Raw genomic sequence first — 27199 nt, forward strand, 5'->3', positions numbered from 1 at the left:
CATTTTTAACTACATAATATGCACTTATTACCCCCTGCTTCCGATATATATTAATATTAGCTCCTGCTGCTAATATATATTAATATTAGACCCTGCTGCCGGTATATATTATTAGTCCCGGCTTCCGATATATATTAATATTAGCCCCTGCTGCCAATATATATAAATATTAAACCCTGCTGTCAATATATAAATATTAGACCCTGCTGCCAATATATAAATAAATATTAGCCCCTGCTGCCAATACATATATATACATATATACATAAACATTAGACCCTGTTGCCAATATATTTTATAGTGAAAAAATTGGACCCTACCCAAGCATTTCCTTGGGTCCTGCTCAGCGCTCCCTTGCATGCAATCACTCCCTCCGCTACCACACCGAAAAAAATATATTTGCCACACTGACTGCAGATCGGGAGAAGACCGTGAGAGTCAGTCCTGCACCGTGACAGTGAGAGGTCCTCTCTCCTGTAATCATCCCCAGAGTCCCTTTGTCCCCTCATTCACTAAACCATACCGCTCTTTTACTTACACCCTGTAGTTCAGGTATAGATCAAATAAACAACACATGGAAACAACACATGCAACTGAATTAGACAAAAAAACCCTGTATTTGCATGTATACATAAATAATGTATGGAAACATAGCAGATACAGATCAACAGAATTATACACACTATTTGACATCCAAACAACTATAAATCATTTTTATCACATTATTAAAATCCCAGAAATCAAAAAAGTTAAAAGGCCCAAATAAATTAAGATTAGACATAATGGAATCAAACATTTGCTACTGCAAAAAATTTTAGATGAAAAAGTCCAGTTTTATTCAGCGCAACAAAACAGTGATAGCATTATTCTTAACAATATTAATGCATTAATGCATCACAACCATCTTAGCTCTGCGTCACCAAATGAACAAATGAACACCTCATTACAGATAACACAACGCATGCAGCTGCATATAACTAAGCTGAGTACCACTTGGTCTGAGAAGGCCTGTGAAAGCAAAGGGGAATAACGTCCTGTATAATGAAATCAAGAACTGAGTTTCACAAACTCTGAACCAACATCTAACTTTTAATAATATATTCAGATTGAAATAAGAGTAAATAACACAAAACCTTTACTCTTCCTCTCACTGATTTCTAGGCCTAGAAAGTTTTGTCCTCTGAAGTGACCACAAAATCTGGATAAATACAAATTACAAAGTTCTATTTAACCCTCTACAGCAAGTAAAGTGCCAGGAAACAGATGACCAAACACATATCAGGACAGGCTCTGCTACACTGACACCCAAATACACACCCCAGGGCAGGCTCTGCTGCCACATGGACCCCCACACCAGGATGGGATAACCTACTAATATTATTAAGTATATACTACTACTAGTATAAAAATGCTTTCCACATTGCTCTGTTTGTGTGTATTGCCCCTTGTGTATTTGTGCCCCCCCAGCCACCCTCCTTTGTGCATTTTTGCTATACACCCTTGTGTATTGATTTATTTGATGCCCCCAGCCAGCCCCCCTCCCTTGTGTATTGATTTATTTGATGCCCCCAGCCAGCCCCCCTCCCTTGTGTATTGATTTATTTGATGCCCCAAGCCTGCCCCCCTCCCTTGTGTATTGATGCACCAACCCCTTGTAATGGTTATTATAATGGCCCCCATACAAATGTGTATTAACCCCCCCTGATGTGTAATTATGTCCCCAGCCTGCCAGCCACCATCTTTATGTATTTTATTTTCCCAAGGCAGCCCCCCCCCCCTTGTTAATGTGCCACCTCCAGTGAGATCTGGTGTACTTGCTCTAGTGCACTGCTCCTTGTTCTTAGAGCAAATAACACAAATATTAAATAATGGCATTTTTAACCCAAACATATTTAATGGGGGTTCTCCTTTTAATTTCAAATGACATTTGAAGACCCTCAACTATTTTTTTAAAATGAAATAATTACTTTTTTGAAGTCTTCGTTTTTCCGCCTTAACACCGCTGCTCTTGCTCTCCTACCGCGTGCTCCCTGTCATAGAGCATCTGTTCCGAAAGTGCCCGCCCCCTTGAGCATCACGGTGCATCTTCAAAGGGGCGGGACGAAGAGCCTCAGCGATTGGCAAGCCATTAAACGGCCGGCTGCTGACAGTTTCAAAGCGGTTTTAAAACCGAAGCGGTTTTAAAACCGCTTCGGTTTTAAAACCGCTTTGAAACTGTTAGCCGCATCGGCTGCAATTTCAGCTCAGACAGTTTCAAAGCGGCTGTAAAACCGCTTCGGTTTTAAAACCGCTTCGGTTTTACAACCGCTTTGAAACTGTCTGAGCTGAAATTGCAGCCGATGCGGCTGACAGTTTCAAAGCGGTTTTAAAACCAAAGCGGTTTTAAAACCGAAGCGGTTTTACAGCCGCTTTGAAACTGTCTGAGCTGAAATTGCAGCCGATGCGGCTAACAGTATTGTGCACAGTACTGTAGACCCATCTCCAGTAGGGTATGAACATTCTAGATAGAGTTCAGAGAAGTGATACTAAAATTGTGAATGAAAAGACAACAGAAAACCACCCAAGACTTTGCTCTTTGAAATGGCATTCCCAATTATTATCTCCTAATCTCTCGTACCTTTCCCAACAACCCCTACTCTCTCTTTCCCTCTCCTGGCTCTGTTAAGCACATAGAAGCAGGGTTCACCCTGTTTATGCACTATAAAATCTCAAAGATAGAATGGCAGACACACCGATCTCAGTACGTATGGCTTACAAGAGAGGGGATATACAGTATATGATATAAACAAATACATACATTGATTCAACAAACTATATGAGGGAAGTACCGTATTTCCCCATGTATAAGACGCTCCCATGTATAAGACACACCTGGGGCCCGAAATTTGAAAAAAAATGTATTATCATAAGATTAATACTCATCCTCATCGCTCCCATCCATTAACTGCCCCTAAATTAAATCTAAAGACCCCATCAACCATAACTGCCCCTAAATTAACCCTAAACACCCCATTAACCATAACCACCCCTAAATTAACCCTAAAGACCCCATCAACCATAACCACCCCTAAATTAACCCCTAACAGCCCATCAACCATAACTGCCCAAAAAACTTAACCCCCACATCCCCTAACTTTCAGCAGCCCAAATATTAATTTTATACTTACTGTAAGATACTGTCTAAGCAGTGTGGACGCTATAATTAAAGGGACAGGGCCAATCGGCAGTGAGTCAGAAAGGGGCGGGGCCAATCGGCAGTGTGACAGCAGGGAGGTACTGGGAAGTACCGTAGTAACTGCAATCTACAATCTACAACCACTGTATAAAACGCACCCAGTTTATAGACCACACATTTTTTTTTAAAAAAAAGGTGCATCTTATACATGGGGAAATACGGTATCTTTCAAAGAAGAAGAAATGGTAAGGGGTCATAATATATAGCTAGAAGTGCATGGTGCCATGTGATTTAATCACTAGTAATCTAAATAACCTAATTTTTACTGGTGAAGGATTGGGGAAGATCAAAAAAACTGCATACTAACAAAAATAGTAATTTTACTTACCGTAAATTCTTTTTTCCTTAGTGTAGTGTCAGTACCACGGGGTGTCGCTCTTCCTGGGACAAGGACCTAGAACCGAAGAGGTTAAGATACCTCCTAACCCCTCCTACTCCTCCCTATAAGAGACCCGGCAACCCTCATACCTCCAGAAAGTACCAAGACACACAAGATAGCTTGCAAAAAAATATAATTTAATACAAGAATGCACAGGGAGGGATACATGTACTGACACTACACTAAGGAAAAAAGAATTTACGGTAAGTAAAATTACTATTTTTCCCGTCGTGTAGTGTCAGTACCACGGGGATATAGCAAGATGACCCCTCCTGGGTGGGGGAAAAAATGGTCACGAGGTAACTGCCTGAAGCACCTTACGCCCGAAGTCAGCATCAGAGGAGGAGAAGATGTCTAGCCGGTAATGCTTGATAAACGTGTGAAAGGAAGACCAAGTAGCTGCTTTGCATATTTCTTCTGGAGATGCCGAAGACCTTTCAGCCCAGGATGTAGCCATAGCTCTGGTGGAGTGAGCAGTAACGCGGGATGAAAGAACCTGACCGCTGAGAGAGTAGGTTAAGCGAATAGTGTCGGAAAGCCATCGAGATATCGTGTGCTTGGAGGCCGCATTGCCTGTAGATCTACCAAAATAATTAATAAACAACTGATCCATGGAGCGGAAAAAGGCAGTGCGGTCTATATAAATTCGTAGAGCTCTGCGGACGTCTAAAGTGTGCCAGAGTGATTCTTCCGGAGTTGAAGGAGACGGGAAGAAAGAGGGCAAAATTAATGGCTGATTGACATTAGCTTCCGAGATAACCTTGGGCAAAAAAGAAGGTTTAACATACAGGACGACTTTATCTTGGTGGAAAATGGTAAATTCTGGAGCCGCGGAAAGAGCCTGAAGTTCACTGACCCTCCTCGCTGAGGTAATGGCTACCAGAAAAGCCGTCTTGAGGGATAAAAATTTTAGAGATACCTCTTCCAAAGGTTCGAATGGTTCAGAGCAGAGTGCTTGGAGGACCAATGACAAATCCCAGGAGGGAAAATGCGACCGTCTGGGAGGCCGTTGAATGATGGCAGCCTTAAAGAAACGCCTGACGAGAATTTGGGATGCCAACTCAGACAGGAGAAAATGACTCAGGGCTGAAACCTGTCCCTTAAGCGTCGAGACTGTGAGACCCGCTGAAAAACCTTCCTGCAAAAAATCCAGAACAGAACTTGTGGGGGGAGAAGAGAAATCCAAACCTTTGGAGACACACCAGTGGAGGAATTTATTCCAGACTCGAAGATAAATAGTGGACGTAGATCTTCGTACTGAACCCAAGAGGATCTCTGACATAGAATTGGAAATGCCTCTGCTCTGGAGGATCATCCTTGCAGCAGCCAGGCCGTCAATCTGAACTGCAGAAGAACCTCCTTGGACAGGTTCTTGTTTTCCAGAAGATGGGAGGAAACTGGCAGCTCCCATACTGAAATTGCCATACTGAGCAGCTCCGAAAACCAACTTCGATTCGGCCAATAAGGGAGAATAGCTAAAACCCTGGCTCTGTCTACCCGAATCTTCAGGAGGATCCGAGGAATCATGGCTACTGGAGGAAACACATAAGCCATCTTGAAAGACCAAATCACTGACATTCCGTCTAGCAGGGGAGGATTGTCCTGCCTGTAAAGGGAGGCGAACACTGGTAATTTCCTGTTTTGTCTGGTCGCCATAAGGTCTATATCTGGTAGGCCGAATCTTTGAACTAGGAGAGAAAAAATGCTTTTGTCCAGGGACCAGTTTGCTTGGGAGCAACGGGATCTGCTGAGATCGTCCGCCAGACTGTTGTCTACTCCTTTGATATGTGTCCTCCGGGTTTCTTTGGGCCCAGCGCATGAGATGGTCTGAAAGGTCCTGTAGTTTTGGAATTCGGGTGCCACCTTGTCTGTTTATATATGAGACTGTGGTGGCATTGTCGGACTGGATTCTCACAGCTTTCCCCCGTAATCTTGGACCGAAGGTCTTGAGAGCCAGGAACACAGCTTTCAGTTCCCGAAAGTTTGATGATTGGGCTTGATCGATTAAGGACCAGTTGCCCTGACTGCAGAGGTCGCGTAGATGAGCTCCCCAGCCTACCTTGGAGGCATCCGTGGTGAGGGTGACCCAATGGCGTGGTAGAAAAGATCGCCCCTGGGTGAGGCGCCCCTTCGCTTTCCACCAATTCAGCCGGAGTAAAACCTCCCTGGATACCGTGAAGGTAACATCTAGATCTCCCGGTCTCCTGGACCACTGTTGTAGGATGTCCCATTGCAGGGGTCTCAACTGTGCTTTGGACCAGCTGACTGCCGGAATACACGCTGTAAGACTGCCCAGGATACTCATAGCCAACCTGAAGGGAAGAGTTGGATTTCGTTGCAGAAAGGAAACCTGATTCTTTATCTTCTTGATCTTGGAGCGCGGGAGATAAAGTCTCGAAGAGACGGAATCCACTATGAGCCCCAGAAACTGGATCTTCGTAGTTGGAATAAGGTTGGACTTTTTGTAATTTATGATCCAGCCGTGTTCCCCCAAGCATCGGGTCGCAAAGCTGAGATGTGCCCGGAGCTCCTGAGAAGAACTTGCTTTTAGCAGCCAATCGTCTAGATAAGGGACAACTGTGATCCCCTCTTTCCGTAAAGCCGCTGTAATAGGAGTTAAAAGCTTTGTGAAGATCCGAGGAGCTGACGACAGGCCAAAAGGGAGAGCAGTAAACTGGAAATGACGAACTCTTGTCCCGACTCTTATGGCAAACCTGAGATATTTCCTGGAGGCTATGGCGATAGGCACATGGAGATAGGCATCTTTTAGGTCTAACGTAACCATAAAGTCCCCTTGTCTCAACAGGCGGGTAACCGTGAGAATGGATTCCATTCTGAAGTGACGGTAAGGAATACACGCATTGACACTCTTTAAATCCAGAATTGGACGGAAGGACCCATCCGGCTTTGAGACCAGGAAGAGACGGGAATAAACTCCCTGAAACTCCTGATTCTTTGGAACAGGCTCTATGACACCCTTTTTTAGAAGGGTAAGGCTTTCGGCAAACAGTGCTGAGTTCTTCACCTGAGATGGGTAAAACGAAATCAGGAACAGAGGACGAGGAAAACTGGAAAACTTTATCCTGTACCCGTCCGCAATGATTCTTAGGACCCAGGAATTGTTTGTGGTTTGTCTCCATTTTGGTAGGAACCATTGCAGACGACCTCCAACACCGTCAGAACTTCCTACCCTCTGGTTTCTTAGGGTGTTCCTGAAACTTTCTCTCGTGTTGTTTACGAAAGGCTTGAGTCTTGAAAACTGGTTGAAAAGGCCTGGAAGGTCTATACTGGTATCGTTTGTTCCATCTGCTTTTCCTATCCTGAGGAAGTGCCTTTTTAGTATCAGACATGTGTCTGATCAGTTCCTCCAAGGAAGAACCGAATAGCTTGGTTCTTTCAAAGGGCAGATCGCATAGCGTAGATTTGGAGGCAGTATCTGCTGCCCAGGAACGCAACCATAATGCCCTTCTGGCAACGGAAGACAAACCCATGTTACGGGCTGAAAGCTTAAGGCCCTCTTCTGCAGCTTCCAGCAGGAAGCTATTAGCCAGTCTCAAGTTTTTGAATAGTTTAGACAAATCTTCATCCATAGATTCTGAAAGACTGCCTTCTAAGGACTGCAACCAGACACCTTGCGCTTTTGCCACAGATGCACTAGACAACGCCACTTTACACTGGAACCCAGACGATTGATAAACCCGTCTGCAAGACGTTTCTGCCCTCTTATCCATAGGATCCTTAAGACCAGCCACCTCACTAATGGGAATGGTCGTACGTTTGGAAAGCTGGGCTATCTGGACGTCTACTTTAGGGATATCTTCCCATTTTTCATCGCCTTGAAGGTGAAAAAGCTGCTTAGAGTGCTTTGATATAAAGGCTCTTTTGCCTGGATTATTCCACTCTCTATACATGAGATTCTGCATGTGAGATAACATAGGCAACCCTTTGGGGTGCGCTGACAGGTCTGAATCCTGAAAAAGCCGTGAGACTTCCTTAACAAATTTACGCAGCTCCTGTGGAGGAAAATTGGACTCATCCTCTGATTCTTCGCTAGATGAAGCTGAGTAGGATGAACTCGAAACCTCTCCAGAGGATAAATCAGAATGAGGGGATGATACCCTCTTACGTTTGTGGGATTTAGGTTTAACGGGTTCCACAGGTGAAGCTGCTGCTGCCTTAAACGTTTCAAACGTTTGTGCCAGGTTGTCCTGGAACCAACCTAAAAAAAAGACTGCATGTCTTTATGTTTTTCTTTTGCCAAACTCTCAGCGGAGCAGGCATTGCAAAATTTCTTCTTACAACCATCCGGCAACGGAGTGGCACATTCAGCGCATGATAAATGTTTGGTTTTAACCACAGCCTTTTTTGGAGCAGGTGTAAAGGATCTCTCTTTATCCGGCTTATCTGGTGAAACCGGACCAGACATCTAATATAAAACACAAAAAAAAAATTTTCAGTAGAAAAAAATACAGGGCAGAGGATCTGACGGGGTAAGATTAACCAAATCCTACCTTACAACTCCTCAATCCGTGTGGGGGGGCTGGTGACACGGAAATCCCAGTGTTGACAAGCTCCTCTGCTGTCAGACTGGGCAGCACAGCTATATATATACGAAAACCAGTTAGTTTTCGCGCCCTGAACAAGTGGAACTGAATCACGCATGCTCAATAGCGTGTCAGTACTCTTGGTGGAACGCAGCGCCCTCTGGCGTGCGTTCCACCGCTGTGCGCATGCTCCAAATTCTGCCGGCATAAGAGCGCGGCGTCTAAATGGCTCCGTAACGTCCGCCGATGCGGACGTTACTCCTCGCTCTGCTCGCCACCCGGGGAGCAATCGGAGGGAACCCCCGGACACAACCCGTGTGCCCCACCAATGAAAAACGGAAAAAGGTCCGTCCCTGACAAGGGACAAGGAAGAAACTGGAGGTATGAGGGTTGCCGGGTCTCTTATAGGGAGGAGTAGGAGGGGTTAGGAGGTATCTTAACCTCTTCGGTTCTAGGTCCTTGTCCCAGGAAGAGCGACACCCCGTGGTACTGACACTACACGACGGGAAAAATCAAATTCAGTATATCTTTAAAGAAGAGATAACCCATACCTTCTTATCTGCCACTGGAATTCTATTCCCATCATCCACTGCAACCACTTTCTAAAAGCATAAGTTACACAGTTGGTAAAGGTTGTTGGGTCTCCCCTCCAGAGGAATTCTGAGCGTGATCTTATGAGCGTGATCATTTGAAATGCTTAAGGATATTTTTCCTTTCTTATAGCATAAGCGAGCCAAGACTCATCAGACAAGGTTTTATGTAGTCTACGTCTCGTATCCGCAAATAAATATAATTTGGATGATGTCACATATTGTCAATAAAATCTGTTAAAAGCGAGGTTACTCCTTTGGCATATTCCATTTTGATATAAGGTGCTGCTAATAAAAGTCAACGAAATATTGTTCTGGTAAAGAATAGAAATTTAACAGATGCTACCATACCTTTAAACTGGAAATTATTTTCACATCAGTTATTTAACATTTGCCTCCTGCTAGGCCGATTTCTTTACGCACACAGTAGGAAAAGATGAACATTTCGGCACCAAGGCTGAGACCGGATGTTTTACCAGCGCACTTCAAGATGCCAGAGAAGGACAATTTTACATTGGAGAGAATATCGGAGGATAGACAGGCTGGGGCAAGGAATTAATAGGAGTTTTTAGGCAACTTTATGTTCTGTTGAAATTATTGTAAATAACTAGGTGAAAAGCTTTTTATGTATAGTGACTTATCAAAAAGTGGTCAAAGCAACCAATGAAATGTGTGTTGGATTATTCCATGAGACCACATTTAAAACTTTTTAAACCTCAGTCTTATTTACACAAATTCATAAAAAAAAACCCTCAAAACCAATTAGTAGTGTGTTTTTTCGGTGAATAACCAACTGGGAAACCCCAAATGTTTTGCTCTTCTTGAAGATTCCGTCTATACTGACACCTAAGTTGATTTGTTTCCCTGCCGCGCTTTTTTTTTAATGTTTTCTAAATTGCCCCAGAATTGGCTTCTACAAGCACAGCTAAAACTCTTTTCAGATAATGACCCCGAAGGGACCAAAAAGCATTTTCTTTTTTTTGCAAGCCCTTCCGTGAACACATGCACTGCACATTCAGTTGTAAGCAGAACTGTATACATCAGGGACCTTTTAATTTATCTGATTATTCAGTTGTGTTTTTTTGGTGTCAATCTCATTACCAAAAAAAAATACAAACCAATTAGCTGTAGAAAAAGACCCATGTGGGACCCAAGGCAAAACACCTGCATCAATAGATAAAAATAGAATTACAATATTTGTGTTGCAATGGATAAGCATTGTAAAATTCTACTATACAACTAATACCTTATATACAAACATACACCGATTAGCTACAGCATTATGGCCACTTGCCTAACATTGTGTAGGTCCCCCTTTTGCCACAAAAACAGCCCTGACTCGTCGAGGCATGGACTCCACTAGACCTTTATAGATGTGCTGTGGTATCTGCACCAAGACATTAGCAGATCCTTTAAGTCCTGTAAATTGTGAGGTGGGCACTCCATGGATCGGACTTGTTTGTCCAACACATCCCACAGATGCCCGATCGGATTGAGATCCGGGGAATTTGGAGGTCAAGTCAACTTGCTGTTGTGTTCCTCAAACCACTCTTGAACCGTTTTGCTTTGTGGCAGGACACATTATCCTGCTGAAAGAGGCCAGTGCCTGCTGAAAGAGGCCAGTGCCATCAGCCTTCGCCCCCATGTGCATCGATGAGCCTTGGCTGCCAATGAGCCTGTCGCTGGTTCACTGCTTTCCCTTCTTTTGGCCATTTTTGATATGTACTGACTACTGCAGACCGGGAACTGCTTCATATGAGTGCTCACCTACTAATGATTCTCTGCTATTCAAGAAGTTAGTTCCCATGACCTGGAAGCCTTATAACATAGCACATATCTAGAGACCCATGAAGCAGAACATTGTATAATCACAGAATTATTTATGCCACAACTGGAATCACACACCCTTATGCTAGCCACATATTCCCAGAGGTTATGTGAAGATATATCTGAGGTTCTGAAAGTTTACAAAACAAGATACCTTTTATTTGGCCAACATAAAAAAGGTGTAAACCTCATCTAAAGACTCCACAAACATACTTAATACACCTCTCTAGGTACCCTGGCAATAATTTAAATATGCCACATAGAAGGGAAAGAAATTAAAACTGTAGGTTATCCACTTAACCTCATTAAGAGTGATGTTTTATCTAAGTGAACCAGTTCTAATTAAAGGAAAGATTTACTCCCATAAGTCCTACTCCCACCTTCCTTCACTCTCTTTTTCTTCTACTTTCAGCAGCTGGGGATATCTTCCAGAATCCAGGGCTCCCTTTCCTCTGCCACTCAAGGTTCCAGAAACCTCAAGCTTATCCACATAATCTGTCACTCCTCCTGCCCACCTTTTACCTTTGCTCTCTGGAATGTGTAACAAACTAACAGCCATACAGCCTCTTCTCTTCTAGTTCCCTGCACCTTCTCGCTCTAACTAAAACCTGGCTAACCTCCTGTAACACAGCTTATCATGCTACTCTCTCCTGTGGTGGCCTCCACCTCACTTATTCTCCCAGACCGGATGACAGAACGGGTGGTGGTGTAGGCCTCCTACTCCCCCAAAGGTCCTCATTTCATCCTGTTCCTTCAAGCTATTTAATACCATCTATTTTATAAATTCATGCTACAATCCTACTATTCTGCTCTCACCCTTGCTAAGCAAGTTAACTTTACCTCCCTTATCTGCAGTCCTCCTGCTGCCATAGCCCTCTTTTGACTCTGCACTCTTCTTCTTCTCCTACATCACTGGAGATGAAGTTTGCCCTCTAGATCCTATCCCTTTCTATCTTACCCAGTCTCTCTCATCTACTCTCGTCCACACAGACCTCTCCTTCAATACTGCCTTGACTGATGCAACCCTGTATTACTTGGTCCACCTCATACCCTTTTGCCCCTTTACAACTGGTTGATGCCAGATTTAGCCTCACCTGTCACTTTACTAACTACTCTCCGCTGGCTGCCTATGCGCTTCAGGAGTTGTTTTCAAAGCTCCAAGTATGCTACGTTACAGTCTATTCCAGAGGATAGGGCTCATTGTATTTTCCTTTTAGGAAATGTGTTTTTTGTAGATGCAGAGAACAGCAAATAACAGATGTAAACATAAGGAAAGAAAAGGGCTGACAAAGAGGGAGATAAAAAAAATTCCCCTTTGTATCAAAATTTGGAACTCCCTAAAGCAAACTTACTGGTGTTAACGTAGCCACACTTTCATGTCCCTCCTGTGCATGCATGTTGCTGAATAAACAGCACTTTTACCTTCTGCTTAACTCCTTCAATCAATTGTAAATAGACAAGGAAGCCTGTATACCAATCATAAGACACGGATGGTACACAAGGTCATACAGTTCAATGACCTTGTGTGAAACCGGTACATACACAAAGCTTGATATCCACCGGATTCATGTCAAGAAGTTTCCAAAAAAAATCCTCAAAATGTTAAAGAGAAAACTAGGCTCACTTGCACAACGGTCTTAATCAAAAGAGAATTTTAATTATGAGTGGTATGCGCCAGCAACATCCCAAGCGATCGTCAATTCATACAAGAGATTGTAGAAACCAAACAACTTTTAAAGAAAATATTACAATTTTTATGAACAAAAAAAAAACTTTGATTAAAGGTCCATATTTACTTTTAAAGAGAAGCTAATTGGATGTAAAATGAAAGCAAAACAGAGCAACCATTGAAATTTAGAAAAATCACCGGGTAATATTTAGTAGCAGATTACAAGATTGTTTTTGAAAAGCTCAAAAGCATTTCTGGAGAAGTACATGCTCAAGATGAATAAAGGAGGAATATTGTTCATAATTTTTTAGTCAGTACATACGTATGTAGGAAAGATTACTTTTTTTAATTAGATTTATTGTATTTTCTCTGGACATCTTTTCACGTTTTACCAGAAGGGTACAATTTAGTACTCCAAGAGAGAAATTGACGAACACTTGTAGCAAGGGAGTACAACTCACTGCTTTCCTTAGAATTCTTTCCCTGTATAGAATAACGGAATGAAAACAGTACCATGTAAAGCTGTAAAAATTTGCATTATATAGTTTATGGTTGACCTTTTCTGGCATTTTTTTAAATGTTGCCCTTAATGTCACCTTTCTACCAGTTACATGATTTTATGGAAGATACGACAAAGGAAAAAAAAATGTATTTCCCAGCATGAGATAGGCAGTCCTATTTTTTTTTCTATTCTTGATTGCATTTTTCTCCTTCTTAAAACACTTAAAGTCCTTAAGACAGAGAGCCAAAGGTGTCACAGATTAATTTTCCCGTAACCTCAAGTGATTCAGTAATGAGCAAAATGTCCTGGGGTATACTGACGGTAAACTACTTTAGCGATGCAGACTTTAAAATATGCTTCAAATGCACTCAAAAAGGATAAAGACATAGGCTTGTAGTCTTTGGTGTAAATACAAAGCATTGTTTTCTGAATTCTACCGTTTTACACCACAAACCAAAAATCCCCAGCAACTCAGAACCCAAAATGAATCTTCTTATGTGTTTTGCTAGTATAATAGGTTCACAAATGCCACAGCACACGTAAAACGTGGGAATTACAGGAAGGATAAATAGTAAATCGCAAAAGGCAGCCAAACTGGAAAATCTATTTTATATTCCAAATCTTACATTCAACAAATGTGCATATCTCCCCCCAGTTAAGCATGCTCTGGCAACATATCCTGGAAGAAAAATAATGCAGTATGTAAAACTGGGAAAGGGGAAGGAGAGTTTACCATATCCCAATCTAACCGTCAAGAATCACGGCAAATGGCAAATAAAGGCCAAAAGACGATGCTTGGCCAGTATGGTGAGCAAACAATCAGGCAATGGAAAAAGGTTAACTGCATGAATTAGCTCTCATTTTAAACTACCAGGCGCTGCCCAGCAATTGGTAAGAAAGACAACACTGTAGTGATATTTCTTTTTGCATCTCACAGTAAATATGTAACTGTACAGGTCACTCCAGGAAAACTACAACACCCATCACCCTCTACCAAAGGCTTAAAATGAGGACCATGGGAGTTGAAGTTGAACCTCTTCTGCATAAAACCGTTATTGTTCTGATAAGGTAACTAGTTCTTACCATTTTCACCAGCGATTATGGCAAAATTAATTATGTTTACAGTAGAAGAAAAAACCCCACAAGGTGCCGTATCATAATTGATAAAAGTTTAATCTTGTCCATGTTATTAAAAAAAAGAAAACACACAAAAAAAAATCTGAAGCCTCATAAGGGTGCACCATAAAATTGGAACATCTTCTGTTTACGGAAAAAAGGGAGGACTTATTCAATAGTGATTTTGATCTAAGATCTCCAATAATCCTGCTGGTCCGAATCCAGGTTTTAAAAATCTTCTTTTCAGAAAACTATTTGGTTTACCAAATTCAAAAATGTCTTTCATGTTGTAAGAGAGTGGCAGTATCGTATCCATTTAGCAAAACTGAAAAGAAAAAAAAATATATATATTTAGTTCAAAACAGTAAACAATATATCCTGCATAGCAGATGTCTTTAGTAAAATAGTCAAGGAAAAGCCTGGCTGCACATGCTCCCCATGATCATCTTACTGATGTTTGTCCCTTTTACATAAGATGCAAGCTGCAATGCCATTAGTGTGGGGCAATGTGACCCCAGCCACCGCCTAGCTTTAGATGTGAGCCGATGAATCTCCTTTAAATATAACACTAGCCTTGTCACACTATGAATCGCACATTTTCAGGCCCTGCATCAGCCAAGCACGGTCGACACAATGTATACTGCCGCTAATCCGTAACCGGGCACACGTTGTGCAGACAGGCTGTATACAAAAGTCTACATTCCTGTATTTCTTACTTTATGAGTATTTGTACTGCTGCTCCTGGTTTTGAATACTTCAATAAGGAGCAAGAGTTTTTCCTTCTACACTTTGTATCAAGACAGCATGAACAAGATACACTCATGGAGTCTGACAGATTCCTGGCTGTTGTGCTTTACAATGATATTATGGCTGGATTTAACAAGAGTAAGGGCAAACAAATTACCTTCCATCGGTTTCCACATTCATTGCAAAAAACAAAAGTTGTCATAGGTTCATCAGCACTGCGGGTCTGAACCTAAAGATTTAAAAGAAAAAAAAATGTAATGAAAAATCATACAAACCATTAAATAAAATTTTTCCCAAACCTGCCCTTGAGGGAAAGAAACGCTTTCCGGTTTTCTGGATTTGCATAATTATACATTTATAAATTAAATAGCACTTCCTACGCTGATACAATCTAACTTTAATTAATTTAATTCCTTTATTGTCACTTTTTTTGTTTGGGGGGGGCGACTCTGAACATGACTGCTGGGCAATTTATTTTTTGTATATGTTCAGCATTACTAAGCACAATAAAAACGGTGCTGCCTCCTTCACTCCTAACACTACCTGAGCTCGGATTAGGTTAAATCAATGCATGTTTTCTTTTTTTTAAACCACCCTTCCCTTGTTTGACCCAGGCACTGAGTGCATAAAACCCCTAGTTTTTCCCCATCTCTGCCTGCTTACATGAGAGCTAGAAAACAACCCCAAACTCTGAGAATATTACATCAACTACAACGGGCTGGTAGATTTCATGGCTGCACAAAGGGCCAGTTGAGAAAGACAGTCAGCCGTCCTCTACTTGTTTTCCACGAAGCTTATATACTTGCCTGTGTGTAGGTACAATTCTTCTTTTTGCACTTGCCACAGCTAAACAAGTCAGTCTCTGTGCCTCCAGTCTTGGCCATTTGATGCTCTCGGATTGCCTCCTTGGTCAAGTTTTTGCGCATTTCTTTTAGTTCGTCACTTGCCATTTCCTATAGGAAATCCAGTAGGATTGACAAAAAATCTATCACTAGTGGAATATCCTTGGACATAGAAGATTATTTACAGAGTAATTTATGCTCATGGATTTCTTCTGAAGCTCAGTGATTGTTCCATGTAAAACAGGTTACTGCTCACATTAAAATGCATAAAGACAATTGTCCCAGTTATAATACTTCAAAGACAAATATTGATCAATAGATGCTTTGCATCATGTGCCAGATTTCAACAAATGCTTTCTATAATCATAATTAGCGAAAACATTACATATTTGCAATTTAATGCATTTTAAGTTCACAAACAGCCATAGAATTCCCACTTGTGTGTCAGTGTTTGACTGCTCCGGCAGAAAAACACATGATCATTCAGCAAGTCTACCTACAGTAAACCATAAAAAAAGAAAATTCACAAGTGACGTCACATCATAGATAATAGGTAGTCAGGGTGAGGGGGGGAAGCCGACAGTTTTCAGCTGACTGATGTAGGACAAACTGTGCTAGTTCTTCCTTTTTCTAGTTTTGAATAAATTCCAATTAGCAGAACGTTACGCTATTTTAGCAAAGTGAATAAAGAAAGAGTCCAGTTTACCCCATAATAGGAATACTTCAGAGGAAGAAAATTACCCATAGCACTATTCAGCATGTTCTTATGCATTCTACAGTTGACATTATACTGCTATATAGATACATTATTACAAAAAAAAAATAAAAAAAAAAGTCAGAGCTTCGCAAGAAAGATTGTGTGTGTTTACAGCAGCCGGCAATTAATGCTTCTGACGTCATTGGAATATTAAGTCCCTACTGTAAACTCAGAGGTCTACGGCTCTGGGGAGAACGCTGTGCCGTGTGCTCCAGCTGCTATGGGACCCAAATGACATTTCAAACTCGTTTGGTTAACAATTACTGATAGGAGCCATTGTGTTTCTTAATACAAAGTAGTGTTAGAGGTGATCTGCTGTAAAATTTACCTCCGCAGTCATTCGGGCAAACACATCAGGAGCAATGTTGCCGCACAAAACGTTCCTCCTCAAGTTTGGGTTTTTTGCATCTTTGAGGTTTGCGATTCTGCTCCGCACTCTGTTCTTATATTTTGCATCTGTGTTTTTAAACTCTTGGAATACTGGTGCAGTGAAGTTAAAGAATAATGCAGAATACAATCAACGCAAACAGATGCACACACGTAAGGAATAATCATAAGAAATAGTAGCTAAACAGAACCGTAGTGTGTCATAAGTGCATTTATTTTTTAATTTTTTTTTTTTTTTTTTTAGAAACCAGTTAACTTATTTGCATTTGGTTTTCAAAATCAACACAACTGGTTCAACATCTATGGCCAAGTGATATCATTACTGTTCTACTTCAAAAGGATCAGAACTGTTTTGCTAGGCCACATGACCATACCATGTATAAATCATATCCAGTAGGTGAAGAGCCGGAGGAGCATTATACAACATGTGATTAACGTCAATGCATTATCTTTCTGTAGAAGTTGATAGACGTAAAGCCTTATGTTTTGCCAAACACAATTTTAAAAGGATATCTTCTTCAATCTGAGCACCCAACTCCTCGTCATCAGCACCGATGGCAATGTAGTCATCTAAAAACAAAACACAAAAGCCTATAAAAAAACATTAAAGCAGATATGTTGCTTTCACAAAACCTAGGGTTCAGTACCACTAAAACTGCGTAATGCAACACATAAGCGGGAATCAATATCAAATAATGCTTAGATGAGATTAAAAAAAAAAAAAAAAAAAAAAGCTGCACTGCACTGTTTGAGATGTAAAAATGCAGGGTAATATCATGCAAAGGGGTATTCTTCCGTAATTCTTCCATTATTTCAGTGTTGCATCAGTTACTGTATTGTGAGAACGCAGCGATGGACGCTCTGCTGCCCCCTGGTGTTTTCATTTGGGAACAAGCTTTCAGATCACCAAAAGCTCTTCCATGTGTCACATCCTTGCACATGCAGTTTGGGATTGTAGAAATTTAGGAGGAAGCTCTAAATTATCGGATATTTAGAGAAATTGGCTTTTTGTATGACAAGAGAAGAGTTAAGTTTGCAGGGTGAAAAGGTTTACACATCTGAAACATTTTGAAAAGGATATAAACCATATACTGTATTTGCCTAAAACACTAAAAACAAGCATTTTTCAAGGCTGGAACACAAGAAAAAAAAAAGCTCCTCTCTTCACTTACACGGATGATCCCATCGAGGGAAGAGGGATATGGTGAGAGCCAATAACCTTGTCTTCCACACAAATGAATACCCAGACCTAGCTAGATAAAATACACGGCATACAACAAACTGCCACAGATGCACGTCCACTGGCTGCTCGGTTTTTCATTCAGTACGTGAAGCTCCTACAGGGGTATATTTAGGCTTTAGTTACAGCTATTTGCTGACAACATTTCCAGCTTGTTGAGGTTGAACGCGGAACACACTGAAAAAGATATTTCAGTAGCTACTCTAAAGCAAACACCTGCTAGGACTTACGGTTGCATCAACAGTCCATTTATCAACCCACCTCCTGTTTTGAGAGCCACAGCCAAAAGTTCTCTACATTTCAGTCTTACTGAATCGGAAGTGCTGGGCGCGCGTGGATATGAGGTAATAAGTCCATCGGAGGAGGTTGAACACTCTTCTTTCCGGAAGCTGGAATTGCTGCTTGAACTGCTGATGCAAAACATATATAGTTAGTCGGTATAAAGTGAGTGTATGCATATTTCTGTCAATCACAAACGTACGCACTCTGCCCATCCACTGTCCAACCCCGAGTTATAGATTTCCAAACGGCAAGTTAAAAGATATATAATAATGCCAGTGATAACCATCATAATATAATCAGGTTAAAATTCACCCTACAAGGAGTTTTATCGTCTATAGCATAAGAGAAAACGAATAAGCCAAACATCACCTACGTGAAGCGCTTCCTATTTTGCTTAAAAGACAGGGATCAGGGAAGCAAAGACATCTTTTTATTCTAGTCCATAAGAAGAAAAACGACAATTTTACAGATCCTTTCATTACTGTCTGTAACACACGGACGGGTTCAAATACCTCTCTTCCTTTGCCTCTGGGCTGCTCTGAGCAGGAGGTGGAGGCTCCTTCTTCTTCTCTTCTGGTTCTTTGTCACCAGAAGGACCATCTGCAGAAAAAAGAAAGTTTTAAAATGCATGTTTAAATATCATTTCTATTGCTTGAATGAAATACTGCACATAAACAAGCAAAACCGCAACATTTGAAGCTTAAATGCATTCAGTTCTCCAACATTAGAGCTCTAACGTCCGCAATAAAAGAAATACAGGTTTCCACAAATTCACATAAAACCTTTTTCTTGGATATTTTATAAAGAAACAAGCCTTTCCAGCATGGTTCCACTGACTAGAATGAAGCAAATGTTAAAACAGTTCCTTGAGTATTGCGGCTGTGGTTATAAGCTATGCAGCTTTTATTACACGTGTGCTGGCATCGGTATCTCGCTACAGAATGTTCACTAGAATTGGTGAACTGACCAGATTTTTTTAAAGTTAGTAAATACTTTCAGTTTCCTTTAAAATCATAGATGAAAAAAATAAATCATGCAATCAAGACTCCCTGAATAATATCCATCTATTTTACCTAGTAGTTTTTTCCAGGATTTTATGAGCGCTTTCGCTAGAGACGTCACTTCTTCCTCCCCACTCTGTTTGCGGATGGCGTTCACAGACATGCCAATCCGGGTCGACTGCAAAAACAAATACATTAAAGTCAAACCTGGGGTGCATTTGCGGACTATAAGCAGGGCTCATCCAACCACATACATCCAACATACAGCCCGCTAGCACTTTATCTGAACCGGTCAGAAATTCCTAACTACACCATGTACGGCACTGCCATTGTAAGACAAATCAACGACTCCATAGAGAGACAGAGTCCTTGGCCGGCTATTACTAAGAATGGCAAGCACTGAATCCCAAGCGCAATAACATGTCTTCAATCATTTTACTTAGCAGTCACAACAGATGGGCAGCACCACAATGTCTTTGCTAATTTATAAATTCAGTTAGTGTAGTCGTTGTAAAACAAGCGTGCCGGATTGGAAAGTGTTGTCTGGATCATGTGTAAATTATTCTAATTTCACTTCCAAGCTCCGGTCGTTGTAGTCGTTGTAAAACAAGCGTGCCGGATTGGAAAGTGTTGTCTGGATCATGTGTAAATTATTCTAATTTCACTTCCAAGCTCCGGTCGTTGTAGTCGTTGTAAAACAAGCGTGCCGGATTGGAAAGTGTTGTCTGGATCATGTGTAAATTATTCTAATTTCACTTCCAAGCTCCGGTCGGTACTAGTTTTCTGGTATACACAATATAGCTGGTTATTTTATATTTAAACACTTGTTGTCACTAATGCACAGTTGTCACATATGCACCGAGCTGTGGCGGTCACACAAAACAAAGGGGGTCTTTTTGGTTGCTTAAGTTAACAGCACGGAACAGCTGCAAGCTCTGAACATGGCCGGGACTGCTGGAACCCGAGATATCAAGCAGTTGCTCTATGTGCCAATGTGATTTAGTGAATTAAAGGAGATCAGAAGTCATTCATTATAATTGAGCGTGACAAATTAGCCAATACTACATGGTGTGCCTGTTAACCACTGCAATTTAACTGGTGGCGAAGGGTTAACGGAGGGGACTCCATACAGGTTACTTATTTGAAGAATCCAAATACAGATCAAAGAGGGAAAAAAGCCTGGAGGCTCTGAAATTTGTATAGTCCATCCGTGTTACCCATCACCCAAGTGAAGAGACACAACATACTCAGCACTGTACGGGTCAATTGGGGGAAAAATAAGCTACAAACATACCTGAAGGAGCTCCAACGTCATGGGAAGGCTTTTAAGTTCCTTCAACAAATCCAGAGCTCCTACCTGCAAAAATAAATAAATATTTCCATCAAGTTCCACCTTTAAAAACCACAATAAAAATGAAAGAAACAAATCAATTGTTACACAACTTCATATTAGCGATGTCACAACAAGGCAGGCGACAGCAGAATGACATTTCTATTGCAATTAATAACAGATGTGTAAGATCTTTATAGATTTAACAGGCCGCGCATAATATAAACTTCAGTTTCCCAAAAGTATCAAAATGTGTGCGTATATTATATATATATTTATATGTTACTATGGCTATTTTAGCTCCCATACACAAATGTAAAATAGTAAATATTATGACTTAAAAAAGATATCCATTTGTTGAAGTAGAAGGGAATACAGGCTCTTAAAAATGAAAAATTAACGGATGTCTGCATACCACGCAAATATATGCATGTTCACTTGATTTCAGTTTCACTTCATGAATGTATAGGGAATTACACACACACACACACACACACACACACTATATATATATATATATATACACACATACACCTCTTTCCATACAGATCTCGGTTATTGTAAAGGAAGCATATGACATTAGAGAGATCGCATTTAAATAAATCGTACTCTTTCTGCACATGAGCGCTACTGGTGTGGGTGTGAATGTATGTATGTGTATATGTACGGAACCCCAAACAAATCTAGAACATGAGGTGAATTAAAGTGCAAACAATGGCTTAAAGTCACTTCTTTTAAAAGAAAGAATCCACCACATTAGGCGACTCGCTGTGGCTTTGCCCTTCAGACTGCATGCTCAGCGGCACCAGGCAGCTATAAAGCCCAACTCTCCAGCAAACTTTTTTTTTTTGACAGGATCCAGGAGTATCAAATGGGGGCCACCGCTACTCCGCACTGGGACAATGTGACCTACAACCCTGCGGGACTGCACGGGTTAAAGGGCAACTTTGTATTTTATACATTAAAAAAACCCGCCATTTTAGGTTTTAAAAAAAAACAACGAAAAAGAAATAAACACACTGCTCTGAGAATAGAAGACTAAGGAAACGTGCTTCTGCCGTCGGAGGCGGGAGCGCGCGCTCCCCAAGCTTCAAAAGTATCACCGTCCATTTACGGATCCTACCAAGGTGAAGAAAAGTCGGGGGTTGTACAACTAATCACCTGCGCTAGATAACGCTGCATTTTCATAGAGGCAACGGTAAATACCAACAAACACCCCCGCCCTTCCGCACAACACTCACCGTGTTCTTCTTCTGCACCATCCGCTCCATCTTCTTCGCGATGCGGATGATCTCGTCCCCCGTTGCCGTGCTCATTTTTCTTCGTACCTCGAATGAACGGCTACACTTTCTGTTTACAAACACAACCGCCTCCTCCTCTTTATCCGCGGGCAGGAGGAGGAGTAATAAATAAAAAAAGATAAACAACCCAGGGATGAATCCAGTGAAGTCAATTTCCCGCCTGCGCGATCGTTATTTAGTTAACAAGCCTACCCTGTCCGGCCGGAAGCGGTGTACGACTGCCGCAAAACACTACGTCGCACGTTGATGTCACTGTATAGAGGCGCGTTTCCGCTTCCTGCTGTCAATAAGGAAGCGTTCACTGCTGCAGGCGTTGAAAAGGAGGGAGTGAGCGTTTGTAAGCTGGACTAACCCTGGTCCTGATTACCATACTGTAGTCCTAGACATGCGAACTGGGTGTCATGGTCGTGGATATGAATATTTTCTGCGTGGGCTGTGTATTAATATAATTAAATCTGGTTTGTGAAATATGTTTTTTTTCCCTTGCACTTTAGCAGTAAATGAGGCATCGTATTTGTCTTAAACTTGGCCTTTATAGTTGGGTTAGGTTATACAAAAATATATTTCACTTAATTTAAGGGGCCCCCAGTTCCTTTATGTAGCGCCACCGATAAAGAATGTATATTTAAGTACATTTCTATTAATTATTTAATTAAATATTTTTTAAAAAATAAATTAAATTATTTAATAAAAATATAATCACAAACCCTTTTAAGAGAGGCTATAGTTCCAGAGCTGTCCTGCATCCAGAGGTTTACTCGATCCATGGGAGTGCCTTCTCCATATGCAAGTGGGGAGTCCGCTAGAGAAGTTAGTTTACCAGGTTGCCTAAATATACATTTTTCTATTATTACTATAATATTAAATCTAACATTTTTTTAAATAAAATAAAAAAAATATATATATACAAAATAATTGTTTATTATAAAGCTCCAGGTGTATCTCCAGATCTGCCTCACTGAGGCTATGGCTCTTGTGCTGTATATCTTAATGTAATTAGAGTAAAACAACATAAAATGTACAGAAAGAATAATAATGACAAATAAACACACAAAAAAGCAAGAATTCAGCACATACCAAGTAAATACTATTAAAGAGCACGTAAAACATAACTATTGGGGATTCTGTCACACCAATTGGCTAAATAATTAGTGGCTTTTTCGATTTTTGAGAATGACACAAATATTAATTTTCGCAAAGTCTGTGATTTAGATGATGGCAATTTGCATATACTCCAGAATGTTATGAAGAGTGATCAGTCCCTCTTTGCCATGAAAATGAACTTAGTCTCCAAAAACATTTCCGCTGCATTTCAGCCCTGCCCCAAAAGTGTTGACGTGGACAAGGATGGAGATCACTCTGATTAAGTTGGAATACCAGACTAGAAGCTTTAAAAGGAGGGTGGTGTGGAGCTTGGCATCATTGTTCTTCCTCTGTTAACCATGGTTACCTGCAAGGAAACATTTGCTGTCATCTTTGCTTTGCACAAAAAGGGCTTCACAGGCAAGCACATTGCTGCTAGTAAGATTGCACCTAAATCAACCATTTATCGGATCATCAAGAACTTCAAGGAAAGAGGTTCAATTGTGAAGAATGCTCCAGGACCGGCTCCTTAAGTTGATTCAGCTGCAGGATGGGAGGGCGCCACCAGTGCAGAGCTTGCTTAGGAATGGCAGCAGGCAGGTGTGTGGCCTGGTGTCAAGAAGGGCATCAAAGAAGCCACTTCTCTCCAGGAAAAACATCAGGGACAGACTGATATTCTGCAAAAGGTACAGGGACTGCCGAGGACTGGGGTAAAGTCATTTTCTCTGATGAAAACCCTTTTCAATGGGGGCATCTGGAAAAAAGCGTATCCGGAGAAGATAATGTGAGCGCTACCATCAGTCCTGTGTCATACCAACAGTAAAGCGTCCTGAGACCATTCATGTGTGGGGTTGCTTCTCAGCCAAGGGAGTGGGCTTACTCACAATTGTGCCCAAGAACACAGCCATGAATAAAGAATGGTACAAACATCCTTCAAGAGCAACTTCTCCCAACCATCCAAGAACAGTTTGGTGACTAACAATTGCTTTTAAAGCGTAATGGAGCACCTCCCCACAAGGCAAAAAATGTTACTTATGAAATGCTTGTAATTATACTTTAGTATACCATAGTAACATCTGACAAAAATCTAAGAACACTGAAGTGGCAAACTTTTTGAAGACAAATACTTGTGTCCTTCTCAAAACTTTTGGCCACGACTATCCAGTGCAGTCCCACCTATTCAGCTCCTTGGCATGCAATATAAGATAGGACTCTCCAAACTTGAGGTACTTTGAGGCAGTATAAGGGTAAGAAGTAATAGGGAGGGCTTGGAAGTCCAATATTATTGAATTACACAGCCCACATTGTTGAAACTTTGTTGCATCAATACCAAGTGTTTCCATTGATCTAATGGGGGGGGGTACTTCCTCATCAGTGATTGGCTGATAAGAATCTTCATAAAGACAGTAGACTGTCCATTTAATATAGCTCCTGAATCGTCTTGTGTTTTTGGAACACAGATTATCTTACAAATATATGTATTTTTATTTTGGGAAAAATCATGTTTACATTGAGGTGTGTCTGCATGTTTAAGGAGAACAAGTGTGTTGCCATCATTATTCAAGAACATTAATAAGGTCTGAGTCTTTAATCTTGCTAGTGACAGTTATATACTTGGTACTTGTGAAAAAAAAATGTACAGCTATCTTGAATCTGTAATGCATTTTTTTTCTGTGTATCCTTCTACTGAATGTTATACTTCTAAATTCCAGATTTTGCCAGGTATACAGACTTTTAAAGGAGACCTCGCAAGTGTCACTTTTTTCTATCCTGAAGCCACTTAGACTTGGGTAACTAAGTCAGTAACGCGAGGCAGAGTCATGGAAGGGGAAGGTACAGTTTTTAAAGCTAAAGCAACAGGAAAATGCCCACTTACCGTCAAAAATAAAATACACTGTTGAATATAATTGATAACCAACGTCATGCCCTTAAAGCAATTTACATTGCATTCTGGAGCCAATTTTACTATGGTTACATACACACCGTGTATTGTTGCAAACATCAGGCAATCTAAATGATACAGAACCTGTGTCCGGCGACAGTGTTTACAGTAGCATGGATACCATGTTGATTTTGCATGATTTTCAATTTCATTTTGGAATTAAGGCAATTCCCACTACAATTAAGTTTTTCAACGACAAAATAAGTCAGGGTCATGTTGGAATATATTTGTGCCAACCTGTATGTAGTCATGGACAATTCTATGCCCATTTTTCTAGCGCTACAGCTGAAGAGACAGTAAAGGTTATAAATAATGATTAATACTTGCTTGGTAGCCTCACGTGACAGGTTTTTAAACATATGGATATAATTTTAGAAGCATATGTTTGGTTGGTGTGAGTACAAGGTGTCCTACAGTCTATTATGATGACTACTCAACTCAGGTGATTGGGACACCATTCCACTTATTGATTCCTTGGAGGAATGTTCTCTTTTACTGGTTCTGGGGTCTGCATTAGGTCTGATTTATATCGCCATATCTCTAAAGCATCCCTTTACTACTGGTTTGTAATTGTAATAGCCTTTCCAAATGCCATTTTTAAACTATGGTAAAATAAACAATACCAATCATTAAATATGAGTTTGGTTTCTCTTCCTGACCATGGTTGGAATATATTGGCCATTCCTGGGTTATACATTTCACCAGCTATGAATTGCAGAGAGTTTCTTCAAAAGTTAAACTGTTCCTACATAATTGCAAAAGTAAAGCAGCAACATGAGTTAACGATGTATGATGTAAATCCACCCCCCCTCCATTTTATTTGTGACAAATATTTGGGCACAAATTAGCATGTTTCATGCAGATGGTCATAGCTGCCCTAAAAGAAGGCAAATTCTAATGCAGAACTAGAACTTACCCCACCATAAAAGTCTGCCAAACATCCTTCAAAAAGACTTAGCCAAAAAAAACAAAAAAAAATATGCACGAAGTTCAGTTAAGGCATGAAAACAAACAAACAAAAAAAACACAATAGTCATTTAATATGCAATTTTATTTGTCAATACATATGGCTTAATCAGTGTCTTAGAGTGTATAAGTTGCACAAATGAAATGCATATTGGCTAGAATGTGCAAGAAATGCTTCTGTAGTTTCAGTGCCTCAAGAAATGGACAAAAACCAAAAACATAAAACTGCATTAGAAAGTCAGGTTTTATATTGAGATCAAATAAAACAGATATTTTAACACCAGAATTAAAGACTGTATGTCCAGCTAAAAAGTGGTCTTACATTTACATACTAAAATACACTTTTAAAGAGAAATAGAATTTCAGCTGTTAGAAACCTAGTGGAAGCAGCACTTTCACAGCTATACTTTAAACATTTTAAAAGGTTTGAGATTCATTACAAACATCAGGTCCATTCACCAATAACCGATTTTTACCAAAGCTGTTGGCTAAAAAAAACAAACACGTTAGTACCTAACTGCTTGCCTGGCGGAGAATATTGATTCTAGTAGTGAGTAATCATTAGAAAGAAACAGTGTTGGCATTCGCAACTTTGTACTATGTTCTTTGAGTTTCAACATAAGGATGACAATGAGATTCAGTCACAGAGGAGAAGAATGATGAATGTGTAGCTGCCTCTTGCATGTCTGTTCCTTTAACAAAAAACCTCAACCTTTTGCAGATTTTCCATCAGGTATCACATTCTTGTATCTCTGTCCTATGAAGTTACAGCCAACTACAAAAAGACTAGTAGAAGTAATGTCCACAGAAAATGACATTTTCCAACCCAACCTTACGATGCTTCACAAACGTGACAAAACAAAAAAGGCTTACTGGGAGATTTATAGTACTGTAAATACAAACATATGCCCATGAATACATAAGTTAACCTTAAATAAAACCATTTTAAACATATGATTTTGGCTACAGAATGTTTTGATATATTGTATTTCCTTTAATTATTGCCAATTTGAACTGATGCACTTCATTGCCCTGGCTTAAGGGTTCAAGCCTTGTTGAAGGCTGGAGCTATAATCACTAGATGGAAAGCACACACAGTACCGTTTTCACTTTTTTTTTTTTAGGTAAAATTATTTTTCCAGTTTTATAACATAGGCCATCATAAAAAAAACCTATAATGTTAATTGTTTAGATTCAGAATCATTATAGATGGTGATATTTTCACCTATCAAGGTAGGGGCTCTTTTGGATGTATTACACTACAATTTAGCTCAGTTTCTGTAATGCAGGTTGTTTAATAGCGTTAAAATTATACCACAAAGAGGCCAGTTCTAATGATGTATGTGTTCTATATCAGTCTCATGAAAAATTGTTTATATCAGCCACCGATACAGTATAGCACTGTATATTATGTGGAGAACCAAATGGCAGAAAAACAATGACATAACAGCAAACAGAA

General features: G+C 40.5%; 1 protein-coding gene across 2 annotated transcripts; it reads right to left on the reverse strand.

Moving 5' to 3' along the window:
* Positions 1 to 13898: 13898 nt before the first annotated feature.
* Positions 13899 to 21932, reverse strand: TCEA1 (transcription elongation factor A1). Of its 2 annotated transcripts, none has more exons than XM_053467684.1 (10): positions 21690 to 21932; positions 20413 to 20475; positions 19191 to 19296; positions 18630 to 18717; positions 18097 to 18242; positions 17109 to 17165; positions 16537 to 16691; positions 15416 to 15562; positions 14767 to 14838; positions 13899 to 14187 (listed from the first exon to the last, which is right to left on the reverse strand). In XM_053467684.1, exons 1-10 carry the CDS (start codon positions 21762 to 21764, stop codon positions 14179 to 14181), a joined length of 918 nt encoding a protein of 305 aa, XP_053323659.1. In that variant the 5' UTR covers positions 21765 to 21932; the 3' UTR covers positions 13899 to 14178. The 2 variants fall into 2 exon arrangements, with proteins under 2 accessions (XP_053323659.1, XP_053323658.1); XM_053467683.1 differs by having other exon boundaries at positions 18097 to 18245; positions 21690 to 21931.
* Between the last annotated feature and the right edge of the window lie 5267 nt (positions 21933 to 27199).

This window comes from Spea bombifrons, chromosome 5 (assembly GCF_027358695.1).
Source record: "Spea bombifrons isolate aSpeBom1 chromosome 5, aSpeBom1.2.pri, whole genome shotgun sequence".
Taxonomy (NCBI): Eukaryota; Metazoa; Chordata; class Amphibia; order Anura; family Pelobatidae; genus Spea; species Spea bombifrons.